Genomic DNA, 22493 nt, shown 5'->3' on the forward strand with positions numbered 1-22493 from the left:
ACCTACAGAGGTCAGAAGAGGTAATCAGATGCCACGGAACTGAAATTATGGATGGTTCTGAGCCACTGTCTAGGTGCTGGGAATTGAACTTGGGTCTTCTGCAAGAATAAGTGTTCTTAACCACTGAGCCACCCTTCCAGCCTAGAAGTATTAAGGCGGCCAGGAGAGGGAAGCTCTGAGTCGTTCTGTGAGCCAGCTGCTGTCTGAAAGAGGCTCAGCTCGTTAAGCCAGCTCTTCTAACGTGCTTCCTGGCTACTCTCCCCTTGTTTTGAAGTTCACTTGATGGTGCTTCCAGGTGTGTCAGGGGAGCTCGGTATCAGGAAAGTTCAATTACAGCCACACCCCTAGAAAAGATTATTTTCAGTTTAAAAAAAGATGAAGTTTTACATGTATGAGCATTGCCTGCACCGTGTCTGTGCCTTTGCCAGGGAGATAAGAAGAGGCACCAGACCCTGGACCTGGGTAAGTGGATGCCCATGAGGCTGATGGCCTCTGGCACCTGAACCCATTTTCTCTACAGGAGCAGCAAGTGCTCTTAACCATGAGCCATCCTCTAACTTACTAATTTAAACGTTTACTAGCAGGTAGTTATTTAAAAGCCTTAGAATAAAAGTTGGCTATGTTCTTTTTGAAGTATACTATAGAATTATTTAAGCAAATGTGAAATTTGGAAGAATGCAGTGACATCCAGTCGGTCCCTTACTTCATCCTAACCATTGTGCTTTCTTTTCTTATGCAGGCATGCAAAGTGGAAGATTTGGGCAAAGTGGACTTCGAAGATGAAATTAAGAAAAGATTTAAAATGGTGTATGTTCCAAATTGGTTCTCAGTAGACCTAAAAACAGGGGTGAGTTAGGCAATCAGTATTTATGTGATTTTGGATAATTGAAAATTTCCTCCATGCCCTAATTATTCTTAAGGAGTTTGCTGTCCTTAAGACATTTGCTTGCCCCGTCTGTCTTAATATGCTGTCATGTAAGCCTGACTCTCGAGTAGAGCAAGCTGAAGCTGAATCCCAAGAGACATGGCTTAGCCTTGTCTAGTGCATGGATGGATGCTGCCGGGTCAGGTGCTGGAGAGGAGGGAGGGAGAGCAAGCTGCTAGCACTGTGTGTCCCTCCCCCCAACAGATGCTGACCATTACTCTGGATGAAAGCGACTGCTTCGCTGCCTGGGTTTCTGCGAAAGATGCTGGCTTCAGCAGTCCCGATGGGTCAGACCCAAAACGTGAGTTAAGTGTCTTCGATTGAAGAAGGTAGCTGGTCATCTTTGTAAGCGTCCCCCACACCGTGACTCTTACTGTCATTTGTTTGTTTTGCTTCAAGACAGGGTTTCTCTGTGTAGCTGTGTAGCCCTAGCTATCCTGGAACTCACTCTGTAAACCAGCTGGCCTGGAACTCAGAGATCCGCCTGCCTCTGCCTCTAGTGCTGAGATTACAGACGTGCATCTCCACTGCCCAAGTCACTCAGCACGCTTTTGAGAACTTAGTGTGTAACAATCCAACACGTACAAATACAAGGTTGCTGGCTTTGGGGAGAGTACCTGTGTCAATAGCAAACTGTTTTTGGTTTAAAGAATAGCTTCAACCAGACATGGCGGCTCAGGCCTCTGATCCCAGCCCTTAGGAGCCTTGAGGTCCAGGGCAGCCTTGCTGCAATGTAAACCCCCTGTCTCCACAAAAAGAACAGAGAAGGGTGACCGCTGAACAGCAGGGTAGTGTTTTCTCTGCAACTTCGATTCTGAGATTAAGCACTGAGACCTGCTTGTCTCTGGTCTTGGGGTTGAAGCCTAAGGATGTGTGTTAGTTAGGGTTTCATTGAGGTGAAGAGACCACGTCAGCTCTTACAATTGGGTCAGACTTACAGTTTCAGAGGTTTCGTCCATTATCGTATCAGGAATGATGCCAGCGTGCAGGCAGGCACAGTACTAGAGGAATGGAGAGTTCTACATCTTCATCCACAGGCAGCAAGGAGAGACCGTGTGTGTCACACTGGGTGTAGCTTTTGCATAGGAAGTGTCAGAGCCTACCTCTACAGTGATGTACTTCTTCTAACAAGCCACACCTCCTACTAGTGCCACACTATTGGCCGGTGTTCAAATACATGGTGGGGGGATTCCTATTCAAATCACCACAGCATGTGTACCCCAGCGTGGTAGCACATGCCTCTAATCCCTGTACTTGGGAGTAGGAAGAAAGAAGATGAATCAAAGACCAGGCTGAATCACAAAGAAAAAAGAAAGTCGTAACAGTTTGGAAAGTGCCGATTCAAAAGCCACCAAACCTGTGTATATAACTTCTGTAAGGTGCTCACACATAATCCCCATCCTGAAAAGCACCTCTGCCTTCTTTTTTTTTTTTTAAAGATTTATTTATTATATATGAGTACACTGTAGCTGTCTTCAGACACACCAGAAGAGGGCATTAGATCTTATTACAGATGGTTGTGAGCCACCATGTGGTTGCTGGGATTTGGACTCAGGACCTCTGGAAGAGCAGCCGGTGCTCTTAACCCTGAGCCATCTCTCCAGCCCACACCTCTGCCTTCAAGTGTCCATAACTGCCCTGTTTGTACCCTGCCCTGCTGGATAATTTTGCTTCTCAAGAAAACAGATGCAGCATGAGAACATTGACAGCTTCTGTCTTAGGTTGGAGCTAACAAACTGTCTCCGTTTCTCCTCTCACCCACAGTGAACTTAGGAGGACTTCTACTACAGGCCCTCCTGGAGTACTGGCCCAGAACACATGTGACTCCCATGGACGAGGAGGAGAATGAAGTGAACCATGGTTAGTGTGTCTGTTTGTTCAGAAAAGTGACAGTTGTGTGGGCCAAGGGGTACTTACTGTAGTGTACAGAAGTCTGACACAGCTGTGGTGTGCCCAGTTAATTGTTCTTTCCTACATCTGAATGAGAGTATCCAGTATTGCAAAGGATGAGGCCACTTTGGGATGTGGCTCTCAGATAGAAGAAGCCCCATGTGTGATATTCAAAAATCACCGGTTTATGGGTAGTCATAGATCCTCCCAAGTGCTAGGTGGCGCCATTGTGCTCAGGTTCAGGGAGCTGAGGACTGGGAGGGGCTGTGTGTCAGCTCAGGCACTGGGTCAACTACATTTATTTCTTGTATTAAAGCCCTCCTGGGGGCTCCTTTGGGGGCTGTGTCTCACTGTGAGCAGGTACTGGACTTCTGATGAGATTCTCTGCTCTTACATATTAAATACCATTCTTACTTGTTCTAAACCTTTATTATTTTTTAATATTAAAACATTTTATGTTTATGCCAGTTAAGTGGGGTGCATGTGAAAGCCAGACAGGGGCACCAGATCTCCTGGACTGAACTCGGGTCCTCTGAAGAGCCCTCAGTCCTCCGTTCCAGCTTCCTCCACCCAGCTTTCTAATGCTGACCAAGGAGCAGGGTTTTGATTTAAATGTTTCTTTAGATTTGTTCATTTTTATTTGATATATATCAGTTTTCCTGCGTGTATATAAGGGCAACACTTATGGGCCTAGTGCCCATGGAGGCTAGAAAGGGTGTTGAATACCCTGGAACTAGGGTTAGAGATGGTTGTAAGCCACTTTGTAGTACTGGGAACTAAACCTTGGTCCTCTAGAAGAGCAGCCAGTGCTCTAACCGCTGAACCATCACTCCAGCCCCAGGATTTTTTATTTTTAAAATGTTGGAATGTTTACAGCCTTTGTGGTCAGTATTCAGAAGCTTTGGTCCCAACATTAACAGCCTGCCTATCTTTCCAGTGAGTGGGGAACAGGAGAGCCGAGTCCAGAAAGGAAATGGCTATTTCCAGGTGCCCCCCCACACCCCCGTGATCTTTGGAGAAGCTGGAGGTCGCACACTTTTCAGGTATGGATAAGAAAGACTAGAACCCTGCCTAGAAAGGCCTTGCTTAATAAGCCAACCCTCTTGATAGAAATGCTGCCCAGGGGGTTGGGGATTTAGCTCAGTGGTAGAGCGCTTGCCTAGGAAGCACAAGGCCCTGGGTTTGGTCCCCAGCTCCGAAAAAAAGAACCAAAAAAATAAATAAATAAATAAAAAATGCTGCCCAGACAGACATGTCATCTCCTTGAGATACTTAATGCCTGGTGCAGTGAATGTTAATAACGAAGGGCCAAGGTGAGATTCACACGCACACACACGTGCGCACCCACACAGATACCCTGCCCCATCCCAGATGCCTGCCTCTCTTACTTTGCCAGTGTGGCTAACTGCCAGAGGCAGGAATCAAATGGCGTCAGAGCAGTCCCTGGTCATGGGAGACTGGGCCAGGCAAGAGGGTGAGGCTGATCCTGCAAACTGTTGTGATCTATACTGGTTCAGCCTGGGGTGAGGGAGATGCTCTCTGGCCCTCCAGGGAAGGGGAGGCTTCAGGCAAGCCCTGAAGGAGCAGGGAAGTGTTGCAGCATCACTGGGTGTGGGAAGTGAGGGTGATGCCTGCCTTTCCCCTGAGCACAGACTTTCTTCTGTTGTGATCTTCGGAGCGAGGTAACCAAACTGCAGCCCTCACTGCAGCTGAAGTCTGGGCCATGCCTGGCCCTGGCTAGGCCCTTGGCTGAGTGTTTCTTGTAGTGACCCAGGACTCAGAAGCGGCTTGATCGGGCCCAAGTCTCCCTACTCCCCCATCACCTCTGCTGTCCTCAATGAGCGCTGTGAGGGCTCCTCTGCTGTCCCCCTGCTTGTCATGACACTGACCACCTGATGGATTGTGTCTAGGCTGCTCTGCCGGGACTCCGGGGGCGAGACCGAGGCAATGCTTCTCAATGAGACCGTGCCACAATGGGTGATCGACATCACTGTGGATGTAAGTATCCTTCACTCCCGCTTTGCCCTTTGCTTTCCCTGGACCATGACATTAAGTCTTAAACTGTGACAAAAGTCACCGGCTAAGTAGAATCCTCTCTGCGTTCCTGAAGTTCCAAAGTTGTAGACACATCTGATAGTTATTTACATATCAACTTTTATCTTTGTCTGGTTTCAGTCAGAACAATAATGTATGCTTATTCTACAACGTAATCAGTGCCCACCTCTTCCCACCCACCCTCTTCACCCTTCCCAGCCCTCTTCTCAGAGGGGGAACCCAGTAGGAAGTCACCTACACAAGCACTTACTATTGTGTGCAGATATAAGTGTGGAGTTCATTTAATTTTGCACAAAATCTCTTACAGTGTTCTGCAACTTCTTTTTTTTTTTACTTAAAAATATGTCTTGGACATCTGTTCAGACCTGTGCTCAGGGACTGTTCCCTTTTAAGGACTGCACCTTATTCCGTTGTGTAAATGATCAGCCCCTTCTTAATGGGCCCAGGTAGTTTGCATTGTTTGCATTTGCAAACAGTGCTTCCTGAACGTCTTTGTACATGTGTCTCTGTGTATTTTAGGGTAAATTCTTACAGTGAAATTGCTGGATCAAAGGGTCTGACATTTTAAATCTGGATAGATATGCGAATTGCCCTTTCACAAAGGCAGTGTGCTCTGCACCAACAGTGTATGGACACCTGATTGTCACAGCCACACCGACACCAGACACTTGCCCTTTGCTGAGCCGTCATCAAATACTGTGCGGTGTTTCAGTGTGGATGTGTCCTTATTCGTGGTGAGGTCAGGAGTCTTTTCACACTGACCGTTTCTCTCTGTGACCTGCCTGTCTGTGTCCTTTGCCACTTCTCCAACTGGGTCATCGTCTCACTCACTCACTCACTCACTCACTCACTCACAGGTGATCTTCTGTTGCCAATTAACCTGACTCCTCTCTGCCTTCATTAAACATTTACTTTGTTCAAGGTTTTCTCCCAGGGGAAACCTTAACTTTTGTATAATCAGATTGAGGTTTTGTAGCTCTGGTTCCATGTTTTATTGGATATCTCCCAATTCAGAGTGTCCTCACTACGCTCTGCACCTTGTTGTTTACTGTCCGCCTCGTTACTGTTATTCAGTCTTCTGTTGGCTGTGAGGTGACATTTTAACTTTTCCCAGAGAACTAAGCTGTGTACCAGTGTAGTCTGTAGGGGTCTGTCCTGTCTACTATTTGAATTCTACACTGTCTGTATAGTGCATTCCTGCAGACAGGACTTTCTTGACTGTTCGTATACTCCTAAAGCCATAGAAAAAGGACTTAATTTCCTGAAACTTTAGAAAATGTGTTTTCTACTCCAGATACACTCCAAGAACTTAGAACTAGTGTGACTGACACTTGTTGGTCTTCCTGTGGTCTTCCTGTGCAGACTCCCATAATCCACTGCTTCTTTTGAGTGTAGAACTCATCTGGTGCATTAGTGAGTGACCCAATAACTTGGGCTATGCTCCAAGAAAAGCTGGCTGGACCATTTCAGCCATCAGTTGAGAATGGGTAATGTTTTCAGGGTAGACTCCCCCTATCAGAGGATGAGACAGATGGCAGAAGGCCGGTGGCCTCTCCACTGGATGATGGGCCCACCAGTACCCAAGTGTCTGCTCAGAAGTGAATGTTCTGGGGCTTTCTCAAAACACTTAAACTTCTGTTGGGGCCATTAGTCATAGCCCTGATATTTTGATATATGGAGCTTTAAAAATGTGTTTTCCTGTAATGCCTTGAATGATATTTTCAGAAGAGCCATGCCACTGTTTCTGACACTAATACTACATATAGTTTGTCTTCATCTATTTTTATTATAAACTAAACATCATACTTGCTGTGAAATTTTCTCTTAAGGCATACTTCTATTGATAACTTACTGTAAATTTCATTAAAAGTCATTTTTATTGTTAAAATGGTTATTTGTAAATTGTTCTCCTGTTGACAGCATTTTAGTTTTATCAGCTAACAGAAACTATTATACCTCTTAAACTTTTAATATTTCAGAAAAATATGCCCAAATTCAACAAAATTCCTTTCTACCTCCAACCTCATGCATCTTCAGGAGCAAAAACTTTAAAAAAGTAAGTACCTATTGGGCTTCCTTACTCAGGTCGCCTCGGAGTCCTCTGCCCTTTAGCTCGCTTCATAATATGGGAGGCAGGTGCTACGTTGAAGGCTGATTGCTATGGACTTTGTCTCCTGTCAAAATTTAGTTTAACCCATAATTGCTGGCACATGCCTTTTACATCTCTGGAGGCAGAGGGAGGCCAAGGCAGAGGGAGGCCGAGGCCAGCCAAGACTCCATAGCAAGATCAAGTAACCAAGTGAGATGGTACACACCTCAAATCCAAGTTCTTACGAGGTGAATAGAGGAGGATCTGGAATCTTTAAACCAAACCGTTCCATTGAGGACAAAACCTGTGTATAGTGGCTGATTTTATAGACACTTAGGAAAGGACGAGAGTGGGAGCTGACCAGCTCTGAACAGAACCTTCTAGAAGATAAGGACAAGGATCTCACCTGAAACACACGAGTGGGTGGAGTGCCCAAAGACAGACTTCCCAGACAGGAGCTTGCTCAAGACACTTAGGAGTCAGGGGCTTCGTGTCTCGGGATTCAATGCCAGGTCACAGAGCATGCAGTAACCACTAGAAATTCCTGATAGGTAGACGTGCTTCAAAGAGAAGCTCACAGCAGAGAATTTGGAGTCTGATCCACGATCAGTATATATGACTAGCGAGTGAAATCAACAAGGCTGTTAAAACTGTCACAGGGATTCCCAAGTTCACACAGAGGACGAGTTCCCACTGGCCCAGCAAACACTTGGAGTGACCTCTGTCTGACTGAAGTGCAGTGCTCCACCCGCACCCACCTCTGCCTGCCCCACCACCACTTCCACATGCACGCACTGGATCCCTCTGCAAGCCACAGATACCACTCCCAGTGGATTTTACAACTCCACTTTCAGATCCATGAAGAGTTTAAGCTGTTGCTATGAGATAGTAGTTTACTGATATCAGAGACAAGGGCTTGGAAGTGAGGGACTTCAGTTGTATAATGCGGGGTGTGTGGTCTGGAGCACGTTGTGGCTTAATGTCTAGCCTGAGGCGTTGTCTCCTACTTGAAGGCACAGCAGTAGGAGATAACACTGGGCCCTTGGTAGTTAATTGGTGGGTCTGCCCAGGCTTCAGGAGAGGACTTGGAGGTATAGTGCAAGTGGCTGTTGTGTGTGCATGAGCCCTCAATGGTACCACAGTAACTCTCCTGACAGCTCTCAAGTGAATCGGAGCAATGACTGAAAACATGTATTGATTTCAGATGTCTGTGCGATGTTTATCTTGAGATGTTGACACAAATGAAAAATAATAGATTTTTCATGATGTCAAAACATTTCATCTTTTCTAGAGACAGACTGTCTGCCAGTGACATGCTGCAGGTCCGGAAGGTGATGGAACACGTCTACGAGAAGATTATCAACCTGGATAACGAGTCCCAAACCACCAGCTCTTCTAATAATGAAAAACCAGAGCAGGAGAAGGAGGAGGACATTGCTGTGTTGGCAGAGGAGAAAATTGAGCTTCTGTGCCAGGACCAGGTGAGTGGACCTGAAGAGCATGACTTGGTCCCCCTGCAGAGGCACCGTAAAGTCACATCCTGTGTGCTTAGCAGTCTCAAGCTGGCGGCCTCTGAGGCGTCTGCTGTCCGAGGCTGGGAAGAGTTCTGTGTCTCTTGGAAAGGCCCTTCAGCACACCTGAAGCTCCTCTTCACCTGAGGGAGGCGCTCAGGAAGAGGACACAGATTTCCAGGTGCCCACAGTAGGGCTGTGCGAGTAAATGGGGCAGGGTCACCTTGACTTACAGGGTGGTATCTGTCACAGTAAAGAATTTGAGTGGAGGTGGGTGGAGAAGAGATGGATTAGGGCCAGCACAAGCGCACTGTGGTCAGGCAGGGCTGAGCGGGTGCTGCTGGTGAGCAGAGTATTTCAGATTCCATGTGTGGAAGCAAACATCAGGCTCTGGGCACAGTGGAGCCAGCTGGGCCACCTGGACGTCTTTGGCTATCAGTGATGTTGACATTCTCAATGCACTTTGGCTCTTCAGGTTTTGGACCCCAATATGGACCTTCGGACAGTAAAGCACTTCATATGGAAGAGTGGTGGGGACCTCACCCTCCATTACCGTCAGAAGTCCACGTGAAGAGTGGGCCCATGCTCCTGGGTTCTTTACCAACCACCTTCCTCTGTGGCCCCAAGAGTAGTCCTAGGAAGCCCACCACGTCCTACGGGAACAAGACCTCCAACCGGCCAATGGAGATGTATTATAGAAACCAGGCTCCACGCATAGATTAAGGTGTCCCCAGGGACTCGAGTGCAAAGACAGAAAAGCCCTGGCACTGTTCTGGGAGATGCAGAGAATCTACAACAGGCAGTGCAGACTTCGCTGACTCCTTGTGAAGGACCCACCTTTGTCTCTTAGCACTTGTTAGAGAACATCAGCGGGGCCACATCTGTTCGCCGTGGTTCCGTTTCAAACCCACAAGTTCTGCAGCTTTGTCCAAGTACATTCCACTCATGCAGTACCTATGAAGGCTTTTTCCAAATTTGTCATTACAAAAATTAAGTTGTTTTCACCATATGAGAGTTATTTTTAATGGAAATCACTGTTGCACAATCCAAGAGCCAGCCTATTTCCTAAAAAATGACCACGCTGGGCTACTTCTGAAATACCGCATCTCAGCCACACTCTTGTAGGAAGACCTTCCGCAACTCCAGGGACCTTGGACCTCCAGGCAGTAACAGCTGGTGTGTATTGTGCAGTGCTGCCCCATAGTGCCCTGGCTGTACGATAGCCCAAGATAGCCTAAGCCGCTGTGGCCACTCCTTCCTTCCGCCAGCACCGCCTTCCTCACAGGCAGAGCCAGCGAGAACCACAGCTTCCTGCTCTGGGTGAGCAGCCTGCCGACTGTCAGGACTTAAGACCATGCTGAAGTTTGAGTTTCATTCAAATGCTGAAGTTTTGTGTTACTAGAGTAAAAAGATCTCACAGTGAGCTGGTTTGATATTTATATTGTGGTCCATGTTTGTTTTTCCAGTTTTATACACGGGCTTTTGTTACGCCTTCGTCCAGGTCTTTCCGCTGTCTTTCTAACAGTCAAAAGCTTTCATAGACTCACTTGGATCTTGTACAGAATATTTAACTTATTGGGGATAAACACTTCAACTTTTGGCAAAAGATACTTTGGATTCTTCCCTTGGTCATTTACATCCAGACAGATGAAACTTTGAGCACAGCGGAAGCACACGTGCCTTGGGAGGGCAGCGTAACCGTCCAGCTGTCCGTGCCTTGTGTGTGGTCTGTCCCCACAGGAGCAGGGTGAGGGGGCCTGGGGAAGGGTTTTTCCTCGTCTCTACATCTTCACAGGTTCTACTGGAGACAGCTGAAGGGCCCAGATCCATCCCTTACAAACCAAGGCACTAATCCGTACAACTACAGAGCAGGGCCCCTCACAATAACTGTGGGAACATACATGCCATGGCTTCCACACCCTCCAGTGAGCAAGGACATCCCAGGGGTTAAACCGTTCTCCCTCCCCAGAGCAGCCAGCTTCTTTTTTTTACAGAAGTTCTTTCTATCTGTGTTGGACAACAGTGCACTTTTGGTGCATATTTTTTAGTGATAGCTGTAAGCGAAAAGCCAGGGGTGGGTGGGGTGTTTGCAGGAGGGGCCTCTGCACTAAGAGTAGGTTTTGCTGGTTGGCTCAGGCAGTACTGATCCACAGGCAGTTGTGCCCCTGTGGAGAGTTTACCCCCAGCATGGTTGTACTTCTTTCCCCTCTTGTCAAAAATGAGTAATAAGTTTCCAGAAAATTGGACAGTCTGCAATGCCAAAAGGGTCAGAATCTGTATTTCAAGTCGTATAGAATAAAGCTTTAGTTACAAACATCTCAGTGTGCTGGACTTGTTTATTCGGTCACTTGTCACTTCCCACAGCAGATTACAGGGAAAGAAACATCTGGGGTTCACTCTTGAAACAGCATCAGCATCCATCTCACCCCACTTACAGTGTCCCAGGGAGCAGACCCCTCCAGCAAGGACAGCTGGGGGTCAGGGTGCCCACCACAGAGCAGCCCTGTGGTAACCCATGCTGTACAACTGCAGGCCTCGGTGGCTCTGGGGGCCTCACGGGCCCGGCTATAAATGTATTCCTAGTGCATGGGGTCGTGTCCGCCCACTGTACTACTTGCCCTGTGCTTCCTAAACAGAGTCCTTGGCTTAACAACCTAGGCAGCTCCATGGTCTGTGGAGGTGGGAGACGATTAGCAAGGACACAGGACTGGAGCTGCAGAAGACATGGCTGGTGCCATCTGCAGTAAGGCAGCAGCACAGACGTCCTCTCAGAGCCTGAGCCTCTCAAGGCCCCTTTCCCGTACACTGAGGACAGATGGGAGGGGGCTTTACCCAGAAGTCCAGACGAGAAGGGCTGAGTAGGGGGGGTTGATGGTAAGCAAAGCCTGACCTGTTTACCATCAGAACCAGCTGTACCTTGTGTACTCGGAGCCTGCTGTCCGCACGTGAGGGAGGGCTGAGAGATCACAGGAGAGAAGAACTGGAGTGTCTGCTCCCTTCCACCTCCCCTGAGGCTAGTGTACAGCTAGCAGAGGCAGGTCCCTCTGAAGGGCCCAGAATCTTCCATCCTAGAAATCAAGTGGCCAAGTATACTGCCTCTCTCATCCAGTGTAAGGATTAGAATGAGGAAGGGCATTGGGATTCGGGGTGCTCCTCAGTACCAGTGTGGCCGCTTGTGGACACAGCCTCTTGTCCCCCACCCCATCTTCATATGGACATTGTGTCGGGCCTGCAGCCTCTCCCTCCCGGGAAGGTGCCAGTGCTTCACAGACACATCTAGATCCATCTCCTGCCTCTATAGAAGCCAGACATTGCTCCAGTGTTCTGTTCCTTTCAATCCAGGACTACATGTGAACTCTAGCAAAGCCCATGCCTCGTTAGAGGCTGCAGCCTAGAGAGCTACACAGCTAAGGAACACCAAATGTCACCAGGGGCCTTCTCACAACCCAGGCTCTGGATCTGGGGCAGCCTGGACTTGGCCGGCTGGCCCCTCAGTCTCTGCCATGCAATCCAGGCTGGCTGTGTCTGCTGGTTCCTCGGTCTGTGCTTCCAGCAGTTCTGCAGACAGCCCTTCTTCTGGTGAAGCTGCAGACGTGAGGCCATCAGGGAGAGTCAGCCGGGGCAGGTGGTCCACCTGGGCCTGGGAGCCTGGACTGTCGGGGAAGGAGATCTCGAACTCTGACCCTGACCACGTGGCCTCACCTGAAACATAAGGTGAGGCTGAGGAGACCCATCCTCAGTGACTGCAGCCTAGGCTTTGGTGGGGAGTTAGAGGTCAGTCATGTGAATCCCTTGGCACAGCCAACCTCTAACCCACCTGAGGAGCTCGGGGCAGCCCTCCCCAAACACAGGATTTCTCAGAGGGTCACTGAAGGTCACTCACCACCCCGCTCATGAGAACTGCTGCTGGAACCAATGTCCTCTGGTCCTAAGGCTGAAACAGCTGTAGGGGTCAGCAATGAGGAAGATGACAAGCTGGGGCACACACTTGTATTGCTGCTGTCCAGGAGGGACATGCCTGACACATCCAGGAAGCCTGCAGAGGAAAAGCAAACAGTTCTTTGCTTGCATAAAACCCTAACTACTGGGAATGTGGGAGCCTGTCTTCCCCTCTACCATATTCCTGGAGTACCTAACTTGCCCTCCACACCACAGATACCCTCCTCTAACCCCGTCGAGGCTGAGAGACATAAAGACTGTGATCACATGTCCCTGAGAGACAAAGAGCCCAGAGCTGAGCATCATGCCAATGGGCCCAGATCTGCCAAGTCACCCCGAGTGGGCCTTCTCGACTCTGGACTGGACTGACAGGTTAGCAGGTCCTGAGGAACGCTGGGACTGCTGTGAAGTCCAGCTGTGAGCCTGAAGCCCACTTTAGCATCAGGGCTCATCCAGGACATATCCCATACCTGGGTCCATGACCCGCTGGACTGGAGGTGGAGGCTGAAGCGGGATCTCCATGGAATGTAGGCATCCCCCATAGTCAGCAGTGCCATGGCCAGGACTCCCAGGCCCAGGGAGCTGCTCCTCCATAAAGCCACCAGGGACCTGTGGTAAGGCCTAGAGGTACCAGGAAAGGAGAAATCAAGGTTAGGCCAGACTGAGAAACAGCCACTGACTGCAGCCCACCCTTCCTCCCCACAAGTGATGGGAGGTCAGCCAGATCCTCTACAAAGACACACTGGGGAGGCTTTGTGATGCTCCCTGAGGGGATTCCCAGGTACCCACAGATACTACCCTGTTCTCTGACCCTCCCTCGAATCCAGGTGCAAATGGGGACCATGCAGCACACCACGTCCATATCCAGCACTGGCCTGGCCGCCCCCTACCTCACTGTGGCACAAGGTTCTACCCATTTCTGGGTCTCAGTTTCCCACTCACACATGACCACCTGTGCCTCACCTCCACTCGAGGGCAAATGAGCCAAAGGCATGTTTTACCCAAGCAGAGCCTCTCCGCTTCTACGTGCCAGAAGCAGATGGGCCCCTAAAGTCAAGGCCCTCACAGGCCAACAAGGTGTCTCTGGGCCCTAGACCCAATGCCTCAGACACTCCTCTCTCCCCTGACCTGACAGGTGCTCCCACATACCTCCATGTAGTCACTCTGCCTGGAACCCAGCTCTGGGCCAGAAGAGTCCTGAGGGATGGGCCAAGGTGGTGGGGCACCAAGAGGAAAGGCATTAGGTTGTGGGGTCTTAGCTGGAGTGCCAGGTGATGAGGCACTGGGTGGCTTCTTGTACTGGCTGGAGGGCTGCGTTGGGATCCGGTGCAGGTACCCGTAACCAATACCACACCCCAGACTGTGGAAGACCAGATGTGTTCAGTCAGGGCGGTCCACACCTCAGCCCTCCCCACCTATACCGCCCCAACCACAACTGGCAACAGTGACTGTGTAAGAATGAACCTCAGGGTTCTGGGGTCCAGGCTGTTTCCTCCAAGAGATGCCAGAAGCCCATGTCCACTGGGTCCGCCCACACACCTAGCCCTGTATCCCTCTGACCCCAGGAAGTACCTGCCCTCTCCACCCCAGGCTGCATTGGGGGTCACAGTCACCTCCCGGCAGGAGTCGGATTCAGAGTTATAAACCATCAGCTTCAGGGGCTTTCCCTCATGGGACTCAATGAGAGTGAAGAAGTCTTCCGACTAGGAGAGACACAGTGTTAGAGGGGTGTTTCCGGCCTTGAGACACGTGCACAACCCGTCTGCCCATGGCCCTTCAGGGGACCCAGAAACAGGCCCACCATGGGTTCTTTACCTCCTGGAGGATCTGGTCAGAGCCAACAATGTAGTCTGTGTAAGGGCGCAGGCCGGCCAAGGCAGCGGGTGAAGAGGGCTCCACATCCTGAGGTGAGAATGATAAACTAAGACTTGTTGCTAGGCAGAAAGAGGCTTCTCTAGGGAGGAAGACACTTGTCCTCTACTGCCCAGCAGGGCCTAGAGCAAGACGACTTCTTCACCGGGCCCAAGTTTCTTCCCTCCCCCAAGTTACAGCCTGGCGAGCAGACAGCAGCAGCTGCAAACAGTCCAAATCTAACCGTAGGCTGCACTGCCACACTGGCCACAGGCCTATGCGGGAAAAGCACTGCTGAACCCCTCCAGATCCCAGAACTCGGGAGGCAGGGGCAAGTGGATCTTTCTGAATTCAAGACTGGCTGGATCTACACAGAGTTCCAGGTCAGCCAAAGCTACATAGTGAGACCCTGTTTCATAAAACTTAAAACCAAGACAGCCTATGGCAGAATGAAGTGTAAGCCCAAGGTCCTGGGTTCAAATCCCCAGCAGCTGTGGAAAAGCAGGGCAGCGGCAGGAGGTGAAATGAGCAATGCTGTCTCATAAATACAGTGTAGAAAGAGAGAGGATACCAGGGTTAACGCCTGGCCGCCACCCTTGCACATACACAAAATTGGGGGCGGGATGTACCAGGTTAGCTCAGCAGGCACTTGCCTTGCTGCCTGTGCCCAGGCGCGCCTCTGATAGACTGGGGCTGTGAGGGGGCAGCTAAGCAGGAGGCTCCCCCATTTCCCTGGAAAGCTCTATCAAAGCACAGGTGCCCTGCATGTGGCCATCGATGGGGCCTTGGGGGTGGCTCAACCAACTGAGTGTTCACCTCTATCTGCGTTCAAGCTCTGGAACCCAGCTGGTGTGCACTTGGGACTTAATAGGGAGGGGGAGAGGGGGAGACGGGGGAAGACAGGGGAGACAGGCAGCTCCCGGGGATGCACTGCCAGGCATGTAGTCTAATTGCTGAGCTTAGGCCGAAGAGACTGTCTCAAAGGAGGTGAACGAGATTCCCAATGATGATACCCAAAGATATCTTGGCCCCCACATGCACACACAGAATAAACACGTGTCCACAGGCACACACAGAATGAGCACGTGTCCACAGGCATACACAACACGAGCACATATATACATATAAATACACACACACACACTTCTTTTTAAAGGATCGGCTATCGAGATAGCTTAATGCATGAATAATAGTCAGACCTAAGTTCAGTCCCCAGGAACCCATAGAGTGGAAGGACAGTTGTCCTCTGACCTCCACGTGTGCCAGCACGCACGTACGTGCACCCACACAAGATAAATGTAGTGTTTGGATATAAGAACAAAGCACTAATCCTGAGATGTGTTTTGTTAACGAGGCTGTGTGGTTCTGTAACACGAGCTTCGTAGACGACAACATCACGCTTACTACACCACCGCACTGAGTAAAGAGACGTGCTCCTGAAACCCACAAGTCCAGACCCCTGGAACATGTGACCCAAAAAAGTGGCCACCCCAAGCCAGAGGCCGGACAGCCCTGTTGCAACCACACTGCTCTCAAGTGCTTTGGAGTTGGCCTCGTCGGCCCTTCGTGCGAGGGTGCACCTTTGCATGCAGACCGCAAAGATTCAACAGAGGCAGCCCAACCAGCAATCCTTCCAGCAGGGGCACCCTCCCTCCACCGAAGCAGGAGACTGAGCATGGAAGAACTCCGGTGTGCCACCGATGCACACGACGCCGGGTGTGCATGTGGGTCTGAGACCTAACATAACACCTGGGGCAGCTCAGTCACTCGTTCACTCGTGTACCCGTTATGGAGCAGCAGGCCAGAGAAAGCACTATGTCATCTTTATCGGTCCCGCCTGGAACAGCACTAAACCCTGCAGCAGGCTTCTCGCACTTCATGCTGGCCTGCCCTTCAAATAAGGAGCAGAGCCATGGAGGCTGAACAGGCAGCTTGGAGGTCAAGCACTGGCTGCTCCGGCAGGAGACTCTAGTTCGATCCCCAGAACCCACACGGCAGCTCACAACCATCTGCAACTCCCGTCCCAGGGGACCCAAGGTCCTCCTGTAGCCTCCAGGGGCACCGCACGCAGGTGCACAGACATACAGGCAGACAAAATGCCCATATGCACAAAGTAATAAGATTTAAAATGAAAACTAAGGTATGGGAGTTAAGGGTGCTGAGGGTTGCCAGGTATGCTGGCACGAGCTTTTAATCCCAGCACTCAGGAGACAGAAATTAGTGGGTCTCTGCAGATTCATGGCCAGTCTGGCTACACAGTGAATTCCAGGCTAGTCACAGTGAGACCCTGTCCCAAGACAGCAATAACACGAAAATAAGTATGCCCGAGGTCACACAATCCGCCGTCCTCTGAAGGCACTGGAAAACCAGATTCCACAGCAACGCCCTCTGATCCCTGTCCCGCCCGTGCCACACACCCTGCCAGGACTCACCAGCACATGCCACACGTGCTCGCTGGCCCTGCGGAAGCTGCAGAAGCGCACGCTAGCTCCCAGCAGGCCCTGGCCGCCCCACATGTTGCTGGGCACCACCTCCACCTCTCGCACCCTCATGGTCTTCATGTTGAACACCTCCAGCTTCACCGGCTTCTCCACATTAGCCTTCAGCAGTGCCTTCAGCGTGTCATTCTCCTTGTTCTGCAGGGACAGGGAGGAGCTTGGCTCAGTCTGAGACCTCCCCCCACACCCAGGCCAGAAACACCACCCCCCATACCCCCTACCCCAAGGCCAGAACCCTTGGACAGGTCAGGACCTGAGAGGCATCGGGGCCTGGTAAGCTGAAACAGTCAGTCGCTGGGCCCTGCTTCACAGGCTGGGTTTGGGCCTGCAGCCACCCCGGCCACCACCCAGCTCCAGGCAGCACCAGCACCACCCAGTTCAGGCACACCAAGTTTTGGTCCCCAAGCCTTCCAGAAAACGAACAAAGCAAGCATGTCCTAAGGCCTCATATGCCTTGAAAGGCAGCCTTCTTAGGCCTGGTGGCCACCTCCAAATATCCCTCTGTGGCCCTGGTCCACCCAGGAAGAGAAAAGGAGGCAAAAGCAAACAGGGGCAGCCTTTAGGGATGGGGTAGTGGGGACCTCACCAGCCTTGAGTGCCCGATGGTGATGATGAAGTCAAAGTAGGGCTCCAGGCCCGCCTGCTGGGCTGGCGAGTTCTCTTGTACCTGTTACAGGGCAGAGGCCAGACGTGACTCACACAGGCTCTAGGAACCCAGCATGTGCACGCGCGCGCGCGTGCGCGCGCGCACACACACACACACACACACACACACACACACACACACACACACACACACAGGCCCTGGACACCTGGACCTGCAGAGGAGAGGACTCACATCTGCACAGACCACTCTGCTCACCCACCTCCCCATTCACCTCCTTCCCAGACACAAGTCTCCTCTGGGGAAAGGACTTTTCCTGATCGTGATACACAAATGCTTCCAGAAAGGATTCAAATAGCCCTGGGAGTAAGGGGCACCTATTGAATACTACCTACCTACCCCAAAACGGGGCTGGAGACAGCTAGGAGTTTGGAGGGATTGGGCAGGAAAGCCCAGAGGTGCAGGAGAAATGTAGCCAGGCCTTGCGATAAGGAAGGGAACTATGGGCAAGGCAGCCTGTGGCTAGATCCTAAAGCGCCTAGATCCTGACTGGCTGCCTAGCTCCAGTCAAGCAGGCAGGGACAGTGTGACAGTGAAGGAGGGCAGATCCCAGGGTCAGGACTGGCCTCTACATGCGCTCAGCTGACACAACCACAGTTCTGCTCTGGGTGCTCCTTGCCCCTCTGGGTGGGTGCTCCCTGCCCCTCTCAATTACTTACTGCTCTCTCCAATGTACAGCCAGCTCCCCCATCACAAGCTGTACCAGGAACACACCCCCAAGCCCCACCTACAGTGCCTTGCTCAAACAAGGCAACCTTCTCCCCCAGGTCCTGAACTCCAGAGTTGCACCTAGGCCTTTGGCTCAAGTATTTTACTGCGAACAGTTGATGACGTCTTGGGCCAGGCGTCCACCAGGCCCAAGGTAAACAGTCCAGGTGACAGGGCCCAGGGCGCAGGTGACCTCAGATCCTTGATACCTACACTAGATTCCCCAAGCTGAACAACTCTTCAGGAGCCTGGAGAGAACCGAGTGTTGTAGGTGCCTCTAGTTCAAGGCCGGTTTGCCCCAGCATAAAAACCCCTGAACAGCAGCAGCAACTGGGTCCGGAGGGACACCTGCTAGAGATGCCACAGCCTCCAGCGGGAGTGGCCCCTAGTGGGGGTTAGCCCAGGCCCAAGGGCAAGCCATTCCTGGCCTGTATGGGGACTCCAAGTCCTGCTCCATCCCTCTGGGGGTCCTGCTTCAAGGCCTCTGAGACCCGCCCTCTGTTCCTCTTGGGCAGTGGTTCTCAACCTTCCTAATGCTGTAGCCCTTTCATTCCATATCGTACTCACCCCTAACCATAAAAATCATGTTGCTGCTTCATAACTACTTTTGCTACTGTTATGAATCATAATGTAAATATCTGTGGCTTCCTGAGGCAGGATACCTAACACACTGTGAACCCCGGAGACTGTTATTTACTGGGAAACCTGCTTTTAGTTGTGGTGTGGCTTAGCCTTAGCATACACCTTCAATCCAAGGGCTTTCTGCTTGAATACTGTAGACAGGATTAAATGCAGTCAACCATAGGTCAAGAGGCAGAGCAAGCAAACAGGTGTCACAGGACGTGGACATAGGGCTATTAAGAAAAAAACTGGGCTAGAGAGATGGCTCAGCAGTTAAAAGCGCTGACTGCTCTTTCCAGAGGTCCTGAGTTCGATTCCCAGCAACCACATGGTGGCTCATAACCATCTGTAATGGTTATGACGCCCTCTTCTGGTGTGTCTGACAGCTACAGTGGACCCATACATAAAATACATTAAAAAATTAAAATAAAATAAATCTTAAAAAAAAAAAAAAAGACCATAGAGAGTAAGAAGGAGTCAGGAGGATGGATAGAGACACACACACGAAGTAGACGGGTCATTCAACTTGAAAGAGGTTTTTTGGGACTGTGAGAAGAGGGCATTGCTGCTGGGACATAGGCTGAGAGGAAGGTCAGCTGGGTGCTTTTTCTGCCTCTCTGAGCTAGCAGCCTTTCACCCCAGCATCTGTTTTCACTGGTAAAATCGAACACTTGAAATTTCATTTACACACACACACACACACACACACACACACACACACACACATCATTTTCCGTGCAACCCCTGTGAAAGGGTCATTCAAACCCAAGTTCCACTGACCTCCACACACGCATGCCATTTCACACATGCATAAAAGTGTGTGTGTGTGGTGTGTGGTGTGGTGGGTGCATGTGTGTGTGTGTGTGTGTGTGTGTGTGTGTGTATGTAGCATGCCGTCCCTCCACTTATAATCTCTCCCACCAGAGGCTGGACTGCTCTTGTAGAGAACCTGGGTTCAGTTCCCAGCACCCACACGGTGGCTCATAACCATCCATGACCTGACTCCCCCATCTGACCTGTGCAGGCTCCAGGCACATACGTGCACATAGATACATGTGAACATTCTTTTTTTTTTTTTTAAGATTTATTTATATGAGTGCATTGTCACTGTCTTCAGACACACCAGGAGAGGGCATCAGATCCCATTACGGATGGTTGTGAGCCACCATGTGGTTGCTGGGAATTGAACTTAGGACCTCTGGAAGAGCAGACAGTGCTCTTAACTGCTGAGCCATCTGTCCAGCCTGCGGACAAACATTCTTAAACATAAAGTAAAAATAAAACAAATCGAAAACAACAAAAATCCTCTACGGTTCCATATAATAAACACTAAATAAAGTGCCAAGTCTCAGGATCTGGGGAAGTAGCTCAGTGGAATTATTATGTGTTTAAGATTTATGTGGTGTGGCTGTGGGTGGATCTCTGGGATAGTTCCAAGACAGCCGAGGCTCTCAAAGAAACCTTATCTTTTTTTTTTTTTTTTCTTTTTTGGTTCTTTTTTTTCGGAGCTGGGGACCGAACCCAGGGCCTTGCGCTTCCTAGGCAAGCGCTCTACCACTGAGCTAAATCCCCAACCCCAGAAACCTTATCTTAAAATACCAAAAGATTTTGTGTGCATGTATGCCAGTGTGTGCAGATGCCGGGTGTGTGCTTACAGAGGTCAGAGGAGGCCTCTGGATCCCCGGGAGCTGGAGTTACAGGCAGGCGTGAACAACCCAATGTCATGACCTTTGTACACGCACACGTAACACCAGGAACTAAACCTGGGCTGCCTGGAAGGCAAGTGTCGGTAACTGTTGAGCCATCTCTTCAGCTCACTGTTATGGTTTTGAGATAAGAGACATGATGTGGGGCTGGGGATTTAGCTCAGTGGTAGAGCGCTTACCTAGGAAGCGCAAGGCCCTGGGTTCGGTCCCCAGCTCCGAAAAAAAGAACCAAAAAAAAAAAAAAAAAGAGAGACATGATGTATAACATAAACTGACCTCAAACTTGGAGTCCCCCTGCCTTTACCTCTAAATACCCTATTCCACATAGCTCTTCATGGTCTTTCTTCTCTCCAGTTTGACTTCCAAATCTAAGTACTTTTCTACCTTGTTATCGCTAGTGCCCAAAGCTCTGCCTGCCACAGAGTGTATGTTCAAAAACATGTCTACAGCTAGGTGTACTGGTGCACCCTGTAATCCTGGTACCCAGGAAGAAGAGGCAGGAGGATCAGGAGTTAAAGGCCATCCTTGGCTACATAAGATCCTATATCAAGGGACTAGAGAGAAGGTTCAAAGGTTAAGAGCACTGACTGCTCTTCCAGAGGTCCTGAGTTCAATTCCCAGCAACCACATGGTGGCTCACAAGTAATGGGATCCGATGCCCTCTTCTGGTGAGTGTAAAGACAGCTACAGTGTACTCTTATAAATAAAATAGGTAAATCTTTGAAACAACAACAACAACAAAAACATTCCTGCTTCTCCTAGTGCTGTGTGAGTACAAGGACCTCAAAAGAATCCTCTGGTGGGGGTGGGGGGAAGAGCGTATATCAAAACAAACAGGCCGGAAAGATAGGTCAGCAGTTAAAAGAGCCTATTGCTCTGTCGGATGACCTGGGTTCAGTTCCCAGCCTGCAAGTGTGCCAGCTCCCAAACGCCTGGAACACCAACTCAAAGACATCTGAAACCTCTGGTTTGTACACTCGTGTGCACAAACAAAAACAACACACACACTAAAAATACCTCTCTGTACCAGGTTCTCATCCTCTGACCTGACCAACCTGTTCCCCGTCAAGACCCTCTTGCCTTCACCCACTCCACCACCTCCATCTCCTTGTGCAGCGATCCTGAACTCCTGTCTCTCCACAAGCCTGCTCTAAAACACCCCTGGCTGGATGCATTCCAATGTCAATCCCCAAGCACAAACAAATCTTGTCACTTCTGGTCTGTGAAGCCAGGTCTCTCCAGCTAGGAACGCAGCCTCCCTTTAACATAGAGCAGAGAAGCCCAGTAGGCAGACGCAGATTGACTGCTGTTGGTTCCAGACCAGCCTAGTCTACACATCAAGTTCCAGGCCACTCAGGGCTACACAATGGAACCACCAGAAACTTTAAATTTAAGAGAGGACAAGAAAGAGCAGCTGAGAGTTTGAGAACTAAGTTTGAGCTAAGTACTAAGATCCTGTCAGAAGGAATGAAGGCAGGCAGGCTGACCCAACAGAAAGACAACCTGATAAACCTGCCCGCCCCCGCACAGGTCTGCATCTACCTGCTTGTCAAGGGGGCAAAATAGGGGAGCTGAGTTCAAAGATCTTCCTAGTCCAATTCCATATCGCTCTCTTTATAACCAAACTATACTTCCCAGAAGCCTGTTCGCTCGTACCTCCCTACAAGTGACACGTAGGGCCTCATCCAAGTCTCCGGGTGTTTCACTCCGGAGTCACAATGCCCACCCTGGCTCCAGTCATTCTGGCCATCTCACCCCTCTGCAGCAGCCTTCCCAAAGCCCATGAGCTCTCCCAGCCCCTTGCAATGCGCCTTACAGAGGGGGCCCCGGTTCTTGGACGCGCTGGGCCTCGGAAGGCATGCAGGAAGGTCACTGCAGGCCTTGGGGCTATGCAACCCTCCTTGGTGACCTCCCACCGCCCCGGCTCACCCCGTGCAGATGGAAGCCCTCGCCGCCCGCCGGCTGCTCGCTGCTTGCCCCTAGCCCCATGGCCGTCCTCTCCCTCTGCTGCGTGGCCTGGTCACGTGGGGGCCGGG

General features: G+C 50.5%; 2 protein-coding genes across 6 annotated transcripts in view; one reads left to right on the forward strand and one right to left on the reverse strand.

Moving 5' to 3' along the window:
- Nucleotides 1–10786, forward strand: part of Wdr48 (WD repeat domain 48) — a 33238-nt gene extending 22452 nt beyond the window's left edge. For all 3 annotated transcript variants that reach the window (NM_001135895.2, XM_087562994.1, XM_087562993.1), the window contains 8 exon segments: nucleotides 740–847; nucleotides 1130–1226; nucleotides 2690–2785; nucleotides 3753–3858; nucleotides 4726–4813; nucleotides 6850–6926; nucleotides 8251–8440; nucleotides 8946–10786. In NM_001135895.2, the coding sequence (NP_001129367.1) occupies nucleotides 740–847; nucleotides 1130–1226; nucleotides 2690–2785; nucleotides 3753–3858; nucleotides 4726–4813; nucleotides 6850–6926; nucleotides 8251–8440; nucleotides 8946–9041 (858 nt within the window). In that variant the 3' untranslated portion in view covers nucleotides 9042–10786.
- Nucleotides 10787–10788: 2 nt separating this feature from the next.
- Nucleotides 10789–22481, reverse strand: Gorasp1 (golgi reassembly stacking protein 1). Of its 3 annotated transcripts, none has more exons than XR_015626929.1 (9): nucleotides 22387–22481; nucleotides 17345–17425; nucleotides 16693–16896; nucleotides 14225–14311; nucleotides 14023–14112; nucleotides 13559–13769; nucleotides 12880–13030; nucleotides 12354–12506; nucleotides 10789–12172 (listed from the first exon to the last, which is right to left on the reverse strand). XR_015626929.1 is itself a non-coding variant. In XM_087563488.1 (9 exons), the coding sequence occupies exons 3-9, from the start codon at nucleotides 16819–16821 to the stop codon at nucleotides 11910–11912; spliced, it is 1125 nt and encodes a 374-aa protein (XP_087419614.1). In that variant the 5' UTR covers nucleotides 16822–16896; nucleotides 17345–17425; nucleotides 22274–22481; the 3' UTR covers nucleotides 10789–11909.
- Between the last annotated feature and the right edge of the window lie 12 nt (nucleotides 22482–22493).

The sequence above is a fragment of the Rattus norvegicus genome, chromosome 8, assembly GCF_021556685.1.
Source record: "Rattus norvegicus strain SHRSP/BbbUtx chromosome 8, alternate assembly SHRSP_T2T, whole genome shotgun sequence".
Classification (NCBI taxonomy): Eukaryota; Metazoa; Chordata; class Mammalia; order Rodentia; family Muridae; genus Rattus; species Rattus norvegicus.

What these genes read in the sequence shown, in the direction of transcription:
- Gorasp1 (XM_087563488.1), bottom strand. Translation starts at nt 16,821, where the DNA reads ATGAAGACCATGAGGGTGCGAGAGGTGGAGGTGGTGCCCAGCAACATG. An exon ending in GCCTGGGGTGGAGAGGGCAG is followed by an intron (nt 13,770 to 13,981) that starts GTACTTCCTGGG and finishes GGTCTTCCACAG; the next exon opens with TCTGGGGTGTGGTATTGGTT. An exon ending in CAGTTCTCATGAGCGGGGTG is followed by an intron (nt 12,173 to 12,353) that starts GTGAGTGACCTT and finishes CTTATGTTTCAG; the next exon opens with GTGAGGCCACGTGGTCAGGG.